The following is an 18,751-nucleotide window of genomic DNA, read 5'->3' on the forward strand; positions in this document are numbered from 1 at the left end:
CATTAATCTCTCTCTCTCTCTCTCTCTCTCTCTCTCTCTCTGAAAGTAGCAGGACTGTGGGATGCGTTATCGGGTCGGGTCTAGGTCTGGCCTGATCCAGATCCACAGTCTCCACAAACTACAAAAATAAAATTTTAAAATGCAAAAGATAGAGAGCACTGCATCCACCGAGACTGTGGGCTACCCGCTACCCATTTTCTTACTTCAAAATCCTCTCTTTTTATTTCTCTCTCTCTCTCTCTCTCTCTCTCTCTCAAGCCCCAGCAACAGCTATGGCCACTGTAACTCCCCTTCACCTCTCAACACCCATCAATGGCCGCACCTGCAGTCTTAAGTCTCTCTTCCCATCCCCCCCTTCTTCTTCACTGTGGCAAAAGAGGCGCTATCAGATCAGGTAGGCTTCTTTCTTTCCCTCTTCTAACTTGTTTCTTTGTCCAAAGATTGTAACTTGGGAATTGGGTATTAAGTAAATTGAAAATTGGGTTTATGTTGTTATCTTATTACTTGCAGAATCTTGCTAGAATTCGCCAAATTTCGATACTGAGAAGTATATTAGGAATAATTTTGGATATAGAAATTTGAAATATTGTTCCAACTTCAATTTAGGTTAGATAGAACTTAAATATCTTATAGTTTCACTTCTTTAGCACTTATATACCCTCAATTGTATTTCGTACCATTTATATACCCTTAGTTGGTTATAATTGGCACAATAATACCCCATATTTTGCAATTGTGAAAATTTTTATCCGAAAGTTCTAATATAACATTCATATGTTAATTTTAGAGCTTTTTAACTATTAATATTTGTTAAATTACTATTAAACCTACCCAAATTCTAATTTAAATGTATCATAATTCTATTTTAAAAATAGAATTTGGAGAGATTTAATAATGAATTCTACAAATATAATAGACAAAAAGTTATAAGATTAGCATATAAATGTTTTACGGGAACTTTCGGATAAAAATTTTGACGTTCGAAAAACATAGGGTATTAATGTGCCAAGTTTCACCAACTCGGGGTATATAAATGCTGCAAAATACAACTGAGGGTATATAAGTGCTCAGAGAGTGAAACTATAAGGTATTTAAGTACCTTTTAGTCTTTGATTTATGCATGAAGATGCATGACTTGTTTGATTTTACCCACTGGCCACTGCTGATATTTAGAATTTCTTCATGGGCAAACCCTTGGCCTTGTTATGAAGTAGCCCAGTCCATAAACTGGTTATCATACTTTTCTATAAGAGGGATAAGGACCTTAGGAAAATTTTATAAAAAGAGTATAAAGCAAAGAAACATGGTTAGCGACTACATATGTCAACTGATAGAGGACAACTTACAACTTGGAGAAGTGCATAAAGCGAATAAGCTACTGTCTTGCATGGTTGGTATGGGTGCTAAAATTCAGTAAGTAAAGCTGCGTTATGGATGATATATGTTAATTTCAAACATTTTCCAATGAAACCTGTTGGTTTCTTTCTTTCCAAATCAACCAAACGATCGCAATAACTTTGCGGTCTTGTTCTTCGTGATCATCAAGTAGGATGCTTGACATTAGCCAATAATTATGAATTGTAGTAACTTCTTTTATGAAGAGATTGTTATTGTGTCAGAACCAATGTGTTATTCACATAACTGCGAAAATGTAGCAATTGTTATTTCAATTTTCATGTCGAACACTGCAATGTGTCACAAATGAGTGTTAAGTAGAGGATGGAAAGGTAAACATTGTTGATGTCTTTGGTGGTTGTGCAGGTGCCAATCAACTAGTACTGAAGAACCTAAGACCAAAAGAAATTTGCTTGATAATGCAAGCAACCTTCTCACTAATTTTCTAAGTGGGGGTCGCCTTGGATCCATGCCAACTGCTGAAGGCGCCGTCTCTGATCTGTTTGGTCGGCCTCTCTTCTTTTCACTGTATGATTGGTTTTTAGAGGTGCTTACTCTTTCTTACTTCTTATATCTACACACACACACATTTGTGCAATTTTCAGTTTTGTTTTGAGTGATTAGGTGAGATTTGACAAGCAGATTCCGTTAGGGTTTACATGTTGGTTGATGCTTTTGCGTGTGCTGTATCTCTTTTTTTCTTTTTTTTTTTCTTTTTTCTTTTTTCTTTTTTCTTTTTTCTTTTTTCTTTTTTCTTTTTTTGTTTTTGCCCTTTCCTTCAGCTACCTAGTTTCACAGATCAAGGGCCTTACGACATAAACAATTTATTCCAAGAAACAATGAAATTGTTGTAGTATATGATACAGTTCTTGGATATATATCTGATCGTTCTGAGGCTCATTACTTCTCAAGAAACGTACAAAACATGGGCTTTGAATTAGCACTTAGATTTGGGTTCCTCTTCCTCATAATGTTGATATGTCCAAAAAGTTTGATTTGTTCATTCTTTTTACCCTTCTATTTTTCCATTTTCCATTTAGTTTCTTTGACGGTTTGGCCTAATAGATTATCAAGGTAAGAAACAACAATAAAATTAATAGGATTAGGAAACCTATTCTAAGAAGCACATCATTTATCTTATTCTTACTTGTTAAATGACTATGAAAAAGCTAATCTCATATGGATTGTGGTTCATTGAATTAAGCAGGATTTTTTTTACATTTTTACTTTTTAACAGTGAAAGCAAATATCAGATTCATGATTTGGAACGGAAAAAGGAAAAAAACAAAGACTGTGCATTCTAACAAAACGAAGCAATGTCCACCAAAATCACTTAATGGAAAAGGAAAATTTTGATTAATTCATCGATACAAGGTAGATAAAATGAAGTAGATTTCATGCAAGTCATCCTAAAATCAGACAATTGGGTTGAAGATATGGTTTAGTCCACTAACTCAATTTTTTTTAAGATAAGTTCACCAACTCAATTGAAACATGGTTTATGACTTCATAATTAGTTTTAGCGTCTCTATTTACCATATTGCCTAATTTATGTGATGCAAGTTGTGTATTCAGAAGATACCAACGCAACCTCAAATTTCAACCTACCAGAGCTTCTTATTCATCTTTTATTTAGTATTGAAACCGAAGCCATATGACAAGTACCGGAAATTTGATATTATATGATTCCATTCTCCACCTTCTTTTTGCATTGTTATATTTTATTTTATGCCATCAATTAGTAGGGAAAAACTATGTCATACTTCCATTGTGTAGAGTTTTCAATAATTTTGCATCAGTTTAAATGTTTCAGTTTGATTGCAGCATGGTTCGGTTTATAAACTTGCTTTTGGGCCAAAAGCATTTGTTGTTGTATCTGATCCCATTGTTGCAAGACATATCCTCCGAGAAAATGCATTTTCATATGACAAGGTATGTTATTTTATGGTGTCATCCTCTTCATATTTCCATATATGCTAGATGAGCTTAAGTGCATCTCTGTCACTTTAACATTGTCAATTGAAACGTGTAAAACTCCATGAGCTATATCATTTTTTTTACCTGTTACTTCTTTATTCTTTTCAATTATTTTTTTACTTATTAAAATATTACCTTATGGTCTATTCATCTATGGTTAAATATTAACGGTCGATAAATTTTCCTTAAATTTCATTATATAATATTTGGAGATACTGTGATAAACTCTTGATTCTGTTTAGTTGTATTCTACAGGGGGTTCTTGCTGATATCTTGGAACCAATAATGGGAAAAGGTCTTATACCTGCTGATATTGGTACTTGGAAGCAGAGGAGGAAAGGTTTGAATTTTTTTTTCAATTATTTGATAGATATACTTGCATATTCGTTGTTCTTTACATTTATATGCATATTTATAGGGAAGTACTACTGGTAAAGTACTACTGGTATATGATGGAGCCATTTGTATGTGTCATAAGAATTGAATTTCTACATAGCGAAATAAGTTATTAATGAGATTCACTTTAAGTAATTAAATATGGGCCCAGGGGTTGTGACTACTAGCATGGAATAAGGAGACAACTACAGTGTAGCTAACAATGATCCTGCCATAGTGACATTTTATGTGGTCAACAGCTCCAGAATACTTTTTCCTTTTGTTCATTCTGAGTCTATCTTTACAGTTTTTTACTATGTTCCTTAAAGTGAGGGCACATAGTTTGCCTTATTTGCATTGATTTTCCTACGTACTAACGGTTTGCGAGTGTCTGAATTGCAGTTATTGCACCTGGGTTTCATTCTTCATTTTTGGAGGCCATGGTTAAAATCTTCACTGCTTGTTCTGAAAGAACAGTATTAAAGTTTGAAAACCTCATTGAAAGAGAGAACCATGAAGAAAAAGCAATAGAGTTGGATCTTGAAGCTGAGTTTTCAAGTTTGGCACTTGACATTATTGGTTTGGGTGTATTCAATTATGACTTTGGCTCTGTTACTAAAGAATCTCCTGTTATCAAGGTTTGGCATGTGTATTGTTTACTTCTCACTATTTCTAAATGTTTGCCTATATGTTGGTCTTATTTTTGTTGGATGAGTTTATATTATCTCTATCCTCTTACTAGGAAACATTTTTTTTCTTATAACTATTTTTGTTATGCAGGGGATAAACTTAATGGTTGGTTACTCTCTGAAGTTTTCCATATCAATTTGTGCCACATTTTGACTCAGATTTTTGTTCCACTTCTTAATTCTAGCCTGTTAATGTGTTTATATTCAGTTATTTAGGCTATTGTTACCCTAAAAGTAATGGTCAAAAGGAAATCAAAAGAGAATTGACGAAATAAAAAATAAGAAAGCATTTTGTTGTTTATTTTGAGCTTGAGAAGAACGTTGGTTACCACACAAGTTGAAAAGCAAAGACCAAAATAAGAGAGTAAATCAAATAACTGCAATAGCTCACTGGGGCCTATCTTAAGTCTTTAATGTTTTTCTTTTTCAATCCTTCTCACGATGTGAGGCTCACTTTTCAAAGTTGTTTGTAGATAGTAATATCAAATGTTTGAAATTTTTTCCATCATCTTGATTATTAATAAAATCACATCATTTATTGTTCAATTACCATACTGTAGGATAAAATTTCAACAATCCCAAAATTTCTGCCCTTAAAGTCGAGGCATAAGCACTCATTATACAAGTCCCAATTTTATAATGTCGGTCAGTTGCAAGTTGTAACTAGTTTCGGTTTCTTTTTCCAACTGATGATTCTCGTCTTATGATTTTTCCCTTATGCATTTCTAGTAAATGATACGAGATAGCCAATTATTCCTGACTTTGAGACAATGCATTTTTTTATTCCAAGGACTTCTTGATTACGAATGAAATCAAAGTTTTATGAGAATCATTTATCAATTGTGCATATTCCAAGGCATGTAAATCTGATATCTTTTTATATTTCTGTGCAATGCGAAACAGGCAGTTTATGGAACTCTTTTTGAAGCTGAACACCGATCAACTTTCTATATTCCTTACTGGAATCTTCCTTTTGCAAGTTGGGTGGTTCCCAGACAGAGAAAGTTCCATAGGGATCTTAAGGTTATCAATGACTGTCTTGATGGACTAATCAGAAATGCAAAAGAGTCAAGGGAGGTGAGCAGTAATCTGAACAACTTTTCAATTTAACACAGCTTCATCTATATTTACATTACTCCTTTGCTATATGCTTCTCCAGTAGTCATTCAAAATTTCATCCAATTCTACACTCAAATCCTACATTGGAATTGGTGTTCTTTTAGTGATTTTCGTGTTTTTGCAGGAAGCTGATGTTGAAAAACTTCAACAAAGAGATTATTCAACTCTGAAGGTTGGCCTGGTGTTTTCTCATAAATAATACATAAAGATCTTTTGCATGTTTGTAAACTTCACTAGATCTAGTCAGTTGATTAATATTGTGTCCATGTTTGCAGGATGCTAGTTTACTCCGATTTCTTGTCGATATGCGAGGGGCTGATGTTGATGATCGTCAGGTATCTTTTCCCTCCCTTCAACTCTCATCCTTATGCTTCTCTTCCCTTTTTTTATTTTTATTTTTATCTTTAATTTTATTTCAAACTATATGTTAACAGCTTAGGGATGATCTCATGACCATGCTTATTGCGGGGCATGAAACAACTGCTGCTGTTCTTACTTGGTCTATTTTTCTGCTCGCTCAGGTATCTATCAAATTTTGCAGCTTTTGGACTTTAAGTTTCGATATTCCAAATATGCTATGTTTTAGCTTATTTCATGTAATACAGAACCCCTCGAAGATGAGGAAGGCTCAAGCTGAGGTTGATTCTGTTCTTGGTGAAGAGAGAATAACTCTGGAAAGCGTTAGGGAACTGGAGTAAGGTTTATAAATTAATGACGTTATTGAAGTGGTACAATGACTTGAATGTTGTTTTCTTACACATGATGAGTAGCCAAGTGCTAGTACTCATGAATCCTTGCTCTATCTAGTGCATTGTTTTCAAATATGCACCACAAATATCAAAACTGTCACGACCCCAATTTTAACCTAGAAGGAATGTTGAAGCCGGACTACACCTGTGAAAAATCTTCCAAAAATATACATTCATCAAAAGACCATCAAAATAATCTCTTCATTGAACTAAAACCAACAATAAATATTCTCTATAATTCAAAAGTCAATATTAATCCAATTAACTTGATATAAACAAATATTCCTCAACTTGAAATAAACTCAACCTAAAGGGAAGATTCCCATTATTACAAAACTCTCAAATTATCAACTAAATATCAAAGAATTTATTCAACCTTCACCTAGAAGAAGAGTAGCAATCTGCAAATTTTATTCCCCGCTCCCTCCTAATAATTTAGGAACCACCAAGTCCACCTAATCCTGAGTCTCTGAAAAGAATAAATATAACACAATGAGTTCACAACTCAATAAGCGGATAAATTCATACATTAAGCACTAGTTTTGCAAACCTAAATAACTTGACTTGATAAGCAAGGCATTAAAATAGTAGAAAATCATAATGTAATATTTTTAAATCTATCAATACAATGGAAATAAGCAGGTCACGTCTCAATATGGTCAAGACTTCGATACTCCGATTGATTTGAAAAACCCCACTATTATATAGCCCGTAGTCGGGACGGTGAGACCCAAACTTAGGTTCTTAGCGCTAAAATAACAACCTCATAGAGGCACATTGAGTCCTGTTTAGATGACTTGCTTATCTCCGACATATACCTGTACATTGGCTTGAGATGCATATGCTTTAAGAAAAATGAACAAAGTTCATATAACCAAATACTTTATAAAGATTTACCAAAGGCTAACTAATAGTGAAATTAATCAACCACATATGCATCTCAACTTACTACTATATTATAAGATATGATTGTCAATAAAGAAATAAGCATACGCGTGTACCAAAATATATGCATGCATCACAAAATACAATCTAACCAACAATTAATATATAAGTAAATCATACAAAACGATATGATCCATTTGGGACAAATCTGCATATACTTGATATAGCTTTATATGAAAAATATGCAGAATAAAATGCATAAATTCACCACTTACACAACACCCGAATGACTATTGGAAAATCTGTCACAAAGCCTCCTCGAAGTCCCTTGGGATTCCTACATAATATTTACAAATAATCATCAAAATTACCGTATAATCTATGACACAAACGTCTGTAAAAATAATTTTAGGATCAACTAACTTAAATTAACTATACTAAAATTAATTAACATATCCTATTGTACCCTATAGCCACGGTTAAGCATTGTATGCATAATAATGGAACTCAAGGTCACATGCTAAAGAATTAAATGGCCTTGTATAAAAAAAATGAGAACAGAAGGAGACAAAAACAAGAGGTAACAGGACCAAGCTTTGGTCTACCATGGCCATGACCTAAAAAATGAGGTATAGCCATATGTTTCTAACTGCAGATAAAAAAAATACCTTTGACTAATGTTCTTGATCCCAAACCTGATTGATAAAGAGCCATTTTTTACGGACGGAGAAGAGAACGCGACATGGAGAGGAAAAGAGATATAGGTGGTGATCTCACAAATATACGTGAGCTAGTATTTTTAGATATTTAGCATTTAATTTACGAATAGAGCCCTCTAACATTTTATGCATAAAAGTCCTTTTAATATATATATATATATAGCCAATAGAAATAAGGATTATTACATATTATCCCTCTTAACAGAAGTTTTGTTCTCAAAACTTGGACATACATGAGTCTTCAAATAAATTAGGATATATTTCCTTCATCTCATCTTCGTGCTCTCAAGTAGCTTCTTCAGCTGAATGATTTTTCCATAAAACCTTCACTAGCTTAACAATCCTTAACCTTAATGCTTGCTCTTTTCAATCCAATATTCTAACCGGATACTCTAAATATGTCAAATCTTCCCTGATCCCAAGAAGCTCATAATTCAATACGTGACTCGGATGAAGTATGCACTTCCTCAGCATTGATATATGAAAAACATTATGAATTTAGCTAACTCTAGAGGTAATGCAGTTTTGTATGCTACAGTTTTAACTTTCTCCAAAATCTCAAAAGGTCCAATATATCTCGGACTCAACTTACTTTTTCTTCCAAATTTTATCACTCCCTTTGTAGGTGATACTCTAAGGAAAATATGATCGCCCACTTCGAACTCCAACTTTCTTTTTTTATTATCGGCTTAGCTCTTTTGCATGCTTTGAGTTATACGAAGCCTCTCATGTATCTGTTGAATCTTCTCAGTAGTAATCTGCACTATCTCAGGACCGAGCAACCTTCTTTCTCCTACCTGATTCTAACAAATAGGTGATCTACATCTTCTACCATACAACGCTTCATAATGGGACATATCAATACTAGAGCGATAGCTATTGTTATATGTAAACTCCACCAAAGGTAAATGTTTTTTCTAGCTACCTTTCAAATCCAAAACACAAGCAAGAAGCATATCCTCCAATGTCTGAATAGTCCTCTCCGATGCTCGTCCGGCTGTGGATGATAAGATGTACTAAAACCCAATCGTGTTCCCAAAGCATTATTCAGACCTTGCCAGCATCTAGAACGGAACCTCGAATCTCTATCTGATATAATAGTCATCATTATCCCATGCAAGCTCACAATTTCCTTAACATAAAATTCAGCAAGCTTCTCAAGAGAATGAGTAATTTTACAAGGCAAGAAATGAGTCGATTTAGTAAGTCGATCAACAATCACCTATATAGTGTCATTACCACTCTGAATCCTAGGAAAACCGGTCACAAAATCCATTATTACCTCCTCGCACTTCCACACAGGAATTGGTAGAGGCTGAAGTAGTCTGTCAGGCTTCTAATGTTCAATCTTGACCTGTTAGCACACCAAGCAGTTAGACACAAATTCTGCAATACCCCGCTTCATGTCATTCCACCAAAATGTTTCTCGCAAATCTCTATACATCTTTATAGATCCATGGTGAATTATATACGCGAACAATGCCCCTCCTCTTAAGACTTCTTTCTTCAACTCTGGATCATTAGGTACACATAAGCGGTTTTTGAATCTCAAAGTTCCATCATGAACTATAAAATCATGTTGAAGTCCATGTTCCACATCTGCTTTAATTTTTACAAAAACTTGATCATCACTTTGTGCAGCCACAAGCTTGTCAATCAAAGCAGACTGAATTTTAAGATGAGCAAACATCACTCCAGATCCTCGGAAGTCGAATATCAATGTCAAGTCTCTTCAAGTCCTCCAACATATGCTTCTGATTTGTGGTCAACGTGGCAACACTAGCATTGGACTTCCTACTCAAAGCATCAGCTACCACATTCACCTTACTGGGATGATAATGAATATTAAGACCATAATCCTTTCATTAGCTTCAACCATCATCTTTGTCTCATATATAACTCCTTAAGTGTGAAAATGTATTTAAGGCTCTTATGATCTGTGTAGATGTCACAAGTCTCCCCGTACAAATAGTGCCTCCAAATCTTCAATGCAAAAATAATAGCAGGTAACTCTAAATCATGTGTTCGGTAGTTTTTTTTCATAAGGTTTAAGCTGTCTAGATGCATATGCCACTACTTTTTCATTCTGCATAATAACACAATCAAGACCAATATGAGAAACATCACTATATATCACAAATCCACCTGATCCAGAAGGAATCGTGAGTATAGGTGCGGACGCCAAACGATCATTTAACTCCTGATAGCTCTGCTCACACTTCTCTATCCACTGAAATTTGACCACTTTCTGAGTCAATCGAGTCAAAGGTGCTGCTATGCGAGAAAATCCCTCGATAAACCTTCTATAATAACCAGCTAATTCCAAGAAGCTTCGTATCTCGATCACGGTGCTCGGTCTCTTCCAACCAACAATCGCCTCTATCTTTGAACGATCCACTGACACCCCTTCTTTAGAGATAACATGCCCCAAGAATGAAACACTCTCTAACCAGAATTAACACTTTTTTAACTTGGCATACAATTTATGTTCCAAAGTAATTGCAAAATAATTCTTAAGTGTTTTTGTATTCCTCCCGACTCCTAGAGTAGATCAATATGTCATCAATAAAAACAACTGCAAACTGATCGAGATAACCTAAGTACCCTATTCATCAAGTCCATAAAAGCAGCTAGGGCATTTGTCAATTTGAACGGCATCACCAAAAATTTATAGTGTCCATATCTAGTTCTGAATGTAGTCTTCGACACATTTTTAGGCTTAATCTTGAGCTGATGATAACCAAACCGAAGGTTAATCTTGGAGAACACCTGAGCACCCTTCAATTGGTCAAATAAATCATTAATCCAAGGCAAATGATATTTGTTCTTCACTGTCACCTTATTCAATTCTATGTAATCTATACGTAGTCTCATGCTCCCATCTTTCTTCTTCACAAAAAGCACTGGAGCACCCTAAGGGGATATACTCGGCCTGATGAACCCCTTATCTAACAACTCCTCCAATTGAGTCTTCAACTCAGTCATCTCTGCTGGTGCCATACGATAATGTGCTTTTGAGATCGACCATGTTCCTAGAATCAAATCAATAGCGAACTCAATCTCTTTGTCAGGTGGTAACCCTGACAAGTCTTGAGGAAAAACCTCAGGGTATTCTCGAACAATTGGAATTTCATCCAAAATGACTTCCTTCTTCTCGGTGCAAATTACATTAGCAAGATAACCCTGACAACATTTTCTTAGATATCTATAAGATCGCATAGCTGAAATAACACATGGAGGAACACTAACACCTAACACATCGAAACAAAATTCGGACCTCGAAACAAAATTCGGACTCCCCAGGAATTCTGAATGAAATTCGCTTCTGAAAACAATCTAGAGATGCATCATAAGTAGAAAGCCAATCCATACCAAGAATAACATCAAAATCATGAATATCAAGTAACACAAGATTCGCATCTAAGGTTCGATCTCCCACTACGATCTCACATCCCTTAAAGATGTGATTAGTGATCATACAATCGCTGGCTGGTGTAGAAACTAATAGCTTAGACTCTAATAACTCTGAAGTTCTACTCAACTTACTAGCAAAGTTGTGAGATATAAATGAATGAGAAGAACCAGAGTCAAACAACACGTGCGAGCTGAGAGGAAATAATGAGTGGTCCTGACAATGGAATTAGATGCGAGAGCGTCTTGCTTTGTCAAAGCAAAAACTCTCCCTTGCATCTTAGATTTCTAATCATCACCAGGTGTAGGCTTCACTTTCTGATCGTCGTTCTTGGGTCCCTTCTTTATTAGACAGTCTTTCGCAATATGACCCTGTTTGTCACACTCATAACAACCTCGAAATAAATGACAAAAATGGCCTTTGTGATTATTACCGCTTCTATAACACTGTCCATCATGCCTCTGAACAAACTGCCCCGATCTTTGTATTGGAACTGCTAACCCTCGAAATGTTGGATTCTTAAAAGGCCTAAAAGCTAACTTATTTTTCTGATTACTCTCGTCCCTGATCCGCTTCTTCTAGTCCCAGTTTTTGTTTGGCTCATCTGCAATCTTCTCTCCCTTGCTTTTTTAGTCCTTTTTGCTCGCTCCATTGCTTCCTCAAAAGTCTTTGACCTAACCACTGTAACCTTATGGATTTCTGGCCTCAGCCTATTCTCAAACATCTCTATCTTATCAAATTCTTCTGCAACTAGCTCAGATACATATCGAGATAACTCATTAAACTTAGCTTCATATTCTTCCAATGTCATGTTATCATGCTGCAAATCTATAAGTCCTCTCTTCTTGCGAGATCGGACATACAAGGAAAAATATTTCTCTATGAATAATTTAACAAATGTGTTCCAAAGAATATCCTCCCCCCTCGAGTGATAAACTGACCTCCTTAGTTTCCCATCAGATCTCTGCATCTCCCTCCAGCATAAAAGTAGCATAAATAACTTTTTACTCTTCTGAACACCCTAAGGCTCTGAAGTACTTCTCCATTTTTTTTAGTCATTCCTGTGTCGTCGTTGGATCAGAACCTCTCTCAAAAGATGGTGGAGACAACTTCTTAAACTTTTCAAAGTCACTACCAATAGGTTTAGTCTTTTTTTGTATATTTAGTACTTCGCTTAGCTTCTCAGTTGCCCCCGACTGCTTTTCAAATATCTCCATCTGTCTCTCCATAAATCCACTCTGCATCTCAATAAAATTGGTGAGTCCTTCAACACCCCACTGGGCTCCGGTAACCCTTCTTGTAATCCTAGCAGTACGAGTAGCCATTTCTCCACGAGTTTTGGGTCATAATCTTCCTCTGGCATTCCCATCAGGAGCCTCATTTGTAACATTAGGGGACTCGATGTTTTGACGACCTGCACCAGCATTTCCACCACCCCTAGTCTGGCGACGCCTACTCGACTGGGGTATACTCAAAGGTAGTATAGTCTCTCTCTAGCATTAAGTTTAGGAGAAGAGCGCCTCACTGCAACACTAGAGCCCTCTTCCCACGAGTCATCTCAGCCTAGCATTACCAAAAATAAGCAGGTTTAGCACAAAATTTAATCATATTAATTATCAATAAATTAATTCACAACATATTCTTTATCACAAGGCATATATAATCAAATAATATTATTATGAAACACACATACCATGCCTTAAACTACCCGGACTAAGCCTTTTTCCTCTAAGAAAACAAAACTAAAGGAATTGTGTACTATGACTCTAAAATCATATATATAACTAAAATTTTATCTGATAATGTTCATATTATTTTCGATCACACTTCAAAATGAAACATCAACTTTTATTTTTATGCATCAAATCCAATATATTTTTCTTTCATTACTTAACCATCTCCAAAATCAACTAAGACCTACAGCCTAAGCTCTCATACCAATTTGTCACAACCCCAATTTTCGAACTTAGAAGGAATATTAGAGCCGGACTAAACCTGTAAAAAGCCCTCTAAAAATATACATTCATCAAAAGACCATCAAAATAATCTCTTCATCGAACTAAAACCAACAATAAATATTCTCTATAATCCAAAGATCAACATTATTCCAATTAACTTGATATAAATAAATATTCCTTAACTTGAAATAAACTCGACCTAAGGGAATATTCCCATTATTAGAAAACTCTCAAATTATCAACTAAATATTAAAGAAATTATTCAACCTTCACCTAGAAGAAGAGTAGCAATCTACAAATTTTATTCCTTGCTCCCTCCTAATAATTTAGGAACCACCAACTCCACCTAATCCCGAGTCTCTGAAAAGAATGAATATAACAATGAGTTCACAACTCAATAAGTGGATAAATTCGTACATTAAGCATTGGTTTTGCTAACCTAAATAATTTGACTTGATAAACAAAGCATTAAAATAGTAGAAAATCATAATACAATATTTTTAAATATACTCATGCAATAGAAATAAACAGGTCACATCTCAATGCGGTCAACACTTCGATACTTCGGTTGACTTAGCAAACCCCACTATTATATAGCCCGTGGTCGGGACGATGAGACCCAAACTTGGGCTCTTAGCGCTAAAATAGCAACCTCATAAAGGCACATTGAGCTCTGTTTAGATGACTTACTTATCTCCGACATATACCGGTACATTGGCTTGAGATGCATATGCTTTAAGAAAAATGAACAAAGTTCATATAACCAAATACTTTATAAAGAATTGCCAAAAGCCAACTAATAGTGAAATTAATCAACCACATATGCATCTCAACTTACTACTATGTTATAAGATATGATTGTCAATAAAGAAATAAGCATATACTTGTACCAAAATATCTGCATGTATCACAAAATACAATCCAACCAACAATTGATATATAAGTAAATCATACAAAACGATATGATCCATTTGGGACAAATCCGCATATACTTGATATAGCTTTATATGAAAAATACGCAGAGCAAAATGCATAAATTCACCACTTACACAACACCCGAAGGACTATCGGAAAATTAGTCACAACGCCTCCTCAAAGTTCATTGGGATTCCTACATAATATTTACAAATAATCATCAAAATTACCATATAATCTATGATGCGAACTTCTATAAAAATAATTTTAGGATCTACTAACTTAAATTAACTATACTAAAATCAATTAACATATCCTATTGTACCCTATAGCGACGGTTAAGCATTGTATTTATAACATTTTTTTTAATAATGGAACTCAAGGTCACATGCTAAAGAATTAAATGGCCTTGTATAAAAAAAATGAGAACAGAAGGAGACAAAAATAAGAGGCCATTGGACCAAGCTTTGGTCTACCATGGCCATGGCCTCAAAAATGAGGTATAGCCATATATTTCTAGCTTCAGAATAAAAAAAATACCTTTGACTAATGTTCTATATCCCAAACCCGACTGATAAGAGCCCTTTTTCTCCGGAGAAGAGAATGCGACAAGGAGAGGAAAAGAGATATAGGCGGTGATCTCACAAATATACGTGAGCTAGGATTTTTAGATATTTAGCATTTAATTTACAAATAGAACCCTCTAACATTTTATGCATAAAAGTGCTTTTATTTTTCTTTATACATATATATATATATATACACACACACACACACACACACACACACACACACATATATACATATATATGTATATGTGTATATATGTATATATGTATATACATATGTGTATACATATATGTATATATATGTATGTATACGTATATGTATATGTATGTATGTATACGTATATGTATATATATGTATATATGTATATATGTATATATATATATATATATAGCCAATAGAAATTAGGATTATTAAAAAAAACTGTCTATACCACACGCTAATCCTGATGATATGAATTGGTTGCTACAACCTTTCACACGAACCACTAACAATAATGTTGATATCTAATATGAACTTATGCATAACAAGCTAAAAACTATATGTATATTGTACTAAGCTAAACTTATTGCCTGAATAGTAGAGTCCCAATGGGTACTAATTACCAACATATTGTTGGTTCCATATGAGTATAAATTAAAACCAATAAATGCCATTAGGCTAATACATCTGTGACCCTTTTTTTTTAAAAAAAATATACAGAAGCATAATGCATGAATGCCAAATGAAAAGTATCAAACTTTGCACTACTTATGAGACTACCTGAGCATGAACTAGTAGTTGGATTCTATGCCAAAGTTGGAATACTCATACCAATATAAGCTATTTACTAGGGACTTATCTGAAACAAGTAGTTATTTTCTTAAGGTACAATTTCCCTGACAAGTTGATCCGCCGTGGAATTGTCACAGACTCACAAGTACACTATTTGATAGTTTATAGGTCAGAACAATTTTTTATTTGTCATAGATGGATTCACAAAAAACTAAGAAGCTTTGATGATAATAATCACTCTTTAACAATTTGTATAGCAAGCATCCAAACGTTGTGGTAGCCTAGCTAGTTGTCCCTAATAAATGAATCGCTGTGAGCATCTCAAGAAACGACATTCTTCAGATGTTTGTGCACAAGCTTAACAGGACAACCTAATTATACATTTTACGCCTGTTGTTAATTATTTGGTGAGTGAGTTGTGTGTTTAGTTAACTTTCTTGTCATCTCAATTTATTTCTTATTATCCCTATATTGAGGTTGTCAGATGTTACATTCCTTTGCCATGAGTTGGCAGAAACTAAATGATGTGATTCCATCAGGTATATACGACTCATAGTTGTTGAATCTCTCCGGCTCTATCCTCAACCTCCCCTACTTATTAGACGGTCCCTCCAAGAAGATAAACTACCAGGTACCTTTCTTTTGTTTTTGTTTTTTTGTTTTTTGTCAAGATTTGAACAAGGATAGTAGTGATTGAGCGTGTCGACTCAAAAATGGAGTGCAGAAAACCGAAGAGTTTTTTTCTGTTGATTTACTCATGTTTTCATGTACTTCAAAATTTTTTGATGTTTTGATTGCTTACTTAACTAAAACATAGGTGCTAGCTTGTTATCTAATATAGGGTTTATTTGCAAGTATACCCCTTAAATCATGGGTACTTGCAAAAATATACCCCAAATCTTAGTATTTGCAAAACTACCTCTCAAATCATCGACCTTGTGAAAAAATACCCCCAAAATCATCAAATCATCAACTTGGTGAAATTTGACTATTTTATTGATAATTTTTACATTGCGATTACATATTAGCTTATCGAAGTTGATGACTAATTGCTTTGAGGGTAATTTTTTTTTTCAAATTTGACGATTTGAGGGGTAGTTTCGCAAATTCTGAGATTTGGAGGGTATTTTGCAAATACTCATGATTTGAGGGGTATAGATGTAAATAACCCTATAATATAATCATGTATTTTATAATGACTGATGTATAAGATAGTATATGAATATAAAATCAGAAAGTTATTATATATGATATTTGTTCTCATAATTGCGAAATAAGTTTGCGTCCTTCCATGTTAAGTCTGAGCTCAAAGGATAATTGTTCCAAGGGACAATTGTGCAGGAGGATACATGGGGAGTGAAGATGGATATGCAATTCCAGCTGGGACGGACATCTTTCTCTCCGTAAGTCGGTCATTTATTGAAGGAAAAACGATAAGTTAACTATATCTTCTGTTGGGTCTGAGGAGACGGATTTCAAATTTCTCGTTAATTATTTCCCATCTAGGTGTACAACCTTCACAGATCTCCATACTTCTGGGATCGGCCTAACGAATTTGAGCCAGAGAGATTCTTAGTTCCAAAAGCGAGTGAAGGTATCAAAGGATGGTCAGGATTTGATCCAAACAGAAGTCCTGGAGCAATGTATCCGAATGAGGTTCTACATCAACACCTTAATACCTAAATGTTTTGAACTTTTTATTATTATAGATAACTACCATGAACATTTTCGCCCACCTTCCACGTCTGAGGATAGTTTAGGATAGAAAATTTTTTCCTTGTGTCTTTATATATTTTCTATGTTTACTTTATAAATTTTGGTGGGTTGATAAATATAAATAATTTAGACATTTTATCCAAGACAGTTAACGTCGTTAGCAACAAGTTCCAATAGTTCATGGTGTTTTTCTGTAATTTTGAAACTTTGTGGTGTTTTCTCTAACAGGAAAAGTTTGTTGTAGTTTGTGCGAAAGCCTCCGAAGTTCATGATAATTTTGTGAAATTTACCCATCTTAATTTCAATGTGGAACTAAACAAACTTCTCCAACTTTATCTAATACATACCGACTATTCTAGTAGTTATAAAACTTTGTCTTTTCATCCACTTGATTATTTACACAGTTTGCGTTGCAACATATCAGGTAATCGCGGATTTCGCCTTTCTTCCGTTTGGAGGAGGTCCTCGAAAGTGTGTCGGGGATCAGTTTGCGCTGTTAGAGTCGACAGTGGCGTTGGCGATGGTGTTGAAGAAGTTTGATGTGGAGTTGAGAGGATCAGCAGAGGATGTAGAGCTTGTCACGGGAGCAACCATTCATACTAAGACTGGCTTGTGGTGCAAAGTTAAGAGGAGGAGTACTTGAACAGAAGAGTTGGAGAATTTTTGTTCTTTCTCCTTATTTAAGGGATTGAGCCATGTAATTTGAAACTTCAACCCTTTTTTTTTTTTTTTGTAGAAATGTATTGACTATTAATAATCTGCGCTATTTTAGGAATATAAGATGAAGCTTTGTTCTTTGAATTAATTTGATTGCGATTTGCGTACCGATCCAATTGTTGATAGTTTCGATGCACAATTAGCATAATGAATCGAAATTACTAAATAGTTTCTGACATGCATAAAGTTTCACATATAAATGATGTCGTCAAAAAAAATTAAATCCTAAACCCCAACCATCTCAAAATTAGGAATTTAACAAACCAATTGGCTAACCTCTCCGCTAATCAAGCAGAGGCAAGGGGGAAAAAAAGTTTCTATGGGTCCCATGGAAAGTCAAACTATTTGACTCCTCCCTGATACGTCACTACGGACGTCATCGTCTAGTCCATATTCTGACCGTGGGCTCACCGTCGGCCAAGTCCAAATGCTCCTCATCTCCTATTTAAATAAACCTATCCCTTTAACACGACAGGTATCAAAGTTAGTTTTACTTTGGTAACTTGGGGTGTGTTTGGTAATCACCCGAAATCTAGGCCAATTTCAATCCTAATGTAGTTGTACTCTAAATCAGTATAGAATTGGGCCAAGAAGGTGGTGGTCCAATAATAAACTGGTTTTATAGCATTTTTTTTCAACCTAAGAAGAAATGAGCCAGAATTGATCCAGTTTTCACCAACAAAAAACCAATCCAAAACCGGTACATGTTCAGTCATGACCTAGTTTTGAGAGTTTGCATTGTTGCTCGTAAATTTTCTGCTTCAGTGCCTAATTGCCTTTGGCT

General features: G+C 34.8%; 1 protein-coding gene across 1 annotated transcript; it reads left to right on the forward strand.

Moving 5' to 3' along the window:
• LOC109844599 (cytochrome P450 97B2, chloroplastic) lies at positions 7-18,055 on the forward strand. The gene is made up of 14 exons (XM_020413703.1): positions 7-394; positions 1,762-1,942; positions 3,220-3,327; positions 3,628-3,712; positions 4,150-4,385; positions 5,340-5,513; positions 5,680-5,727; positions 5,831-5,890; positions 5,990-6,076; positions 6,161-6,249; positions 16,074-16,165; positions 16,876-16,937; positions 17,041-17,190; positions 17,675-18,055. The coding sequence occupies exons 1-14, from the start codon at positions 273-275 to the stop codon at positions 17,891-17,893; spliced, it is 1,713 nt and encodes a 570-aa protein (XP_020269292.1). The 5' UTR covers positions 7-272; the 3' UTR covers positions 17,894-18,055.

This window comes from Asparagus officinalis, chromosome 6, assembly GCF_001876935.1.
Source record: "Asparagus officinalis chromosome 6, Aspof.V1, whole genome shotgun sequence".
Lineage (NCBI taxonomy): Eukaryota > Viridiplantae > Streptophyta > Magnoliopsida > Asparagales > Asparagaceae > Asparagus > Asparagus officinalis.

Excerpts from the sequence above, each read along its gene's own strand:
- LOC109844599 (XM_020413703.1), top strand. The coding sequence starts at position 273 with ATGGCCACTGTAACTCCCCTTCACCTCTCAACACCCATCAATGGCCGC. Across the intron at positions 1,943-3,219 it reads TGTATGATTGGTTTTTAGAG|CATGGTTCGGTTTATAAACT; the intron begins GTGCTTACTCTT and ends GTTTGATTGCAG. Across the intron at positions 4,386-5,339 it reads AAGAATCTCCTGTTATCAAG|GCAGTTTATGGAACTCTTTT; the intron begins GTTTGGCATGTG and ends AATGCGAAACAG.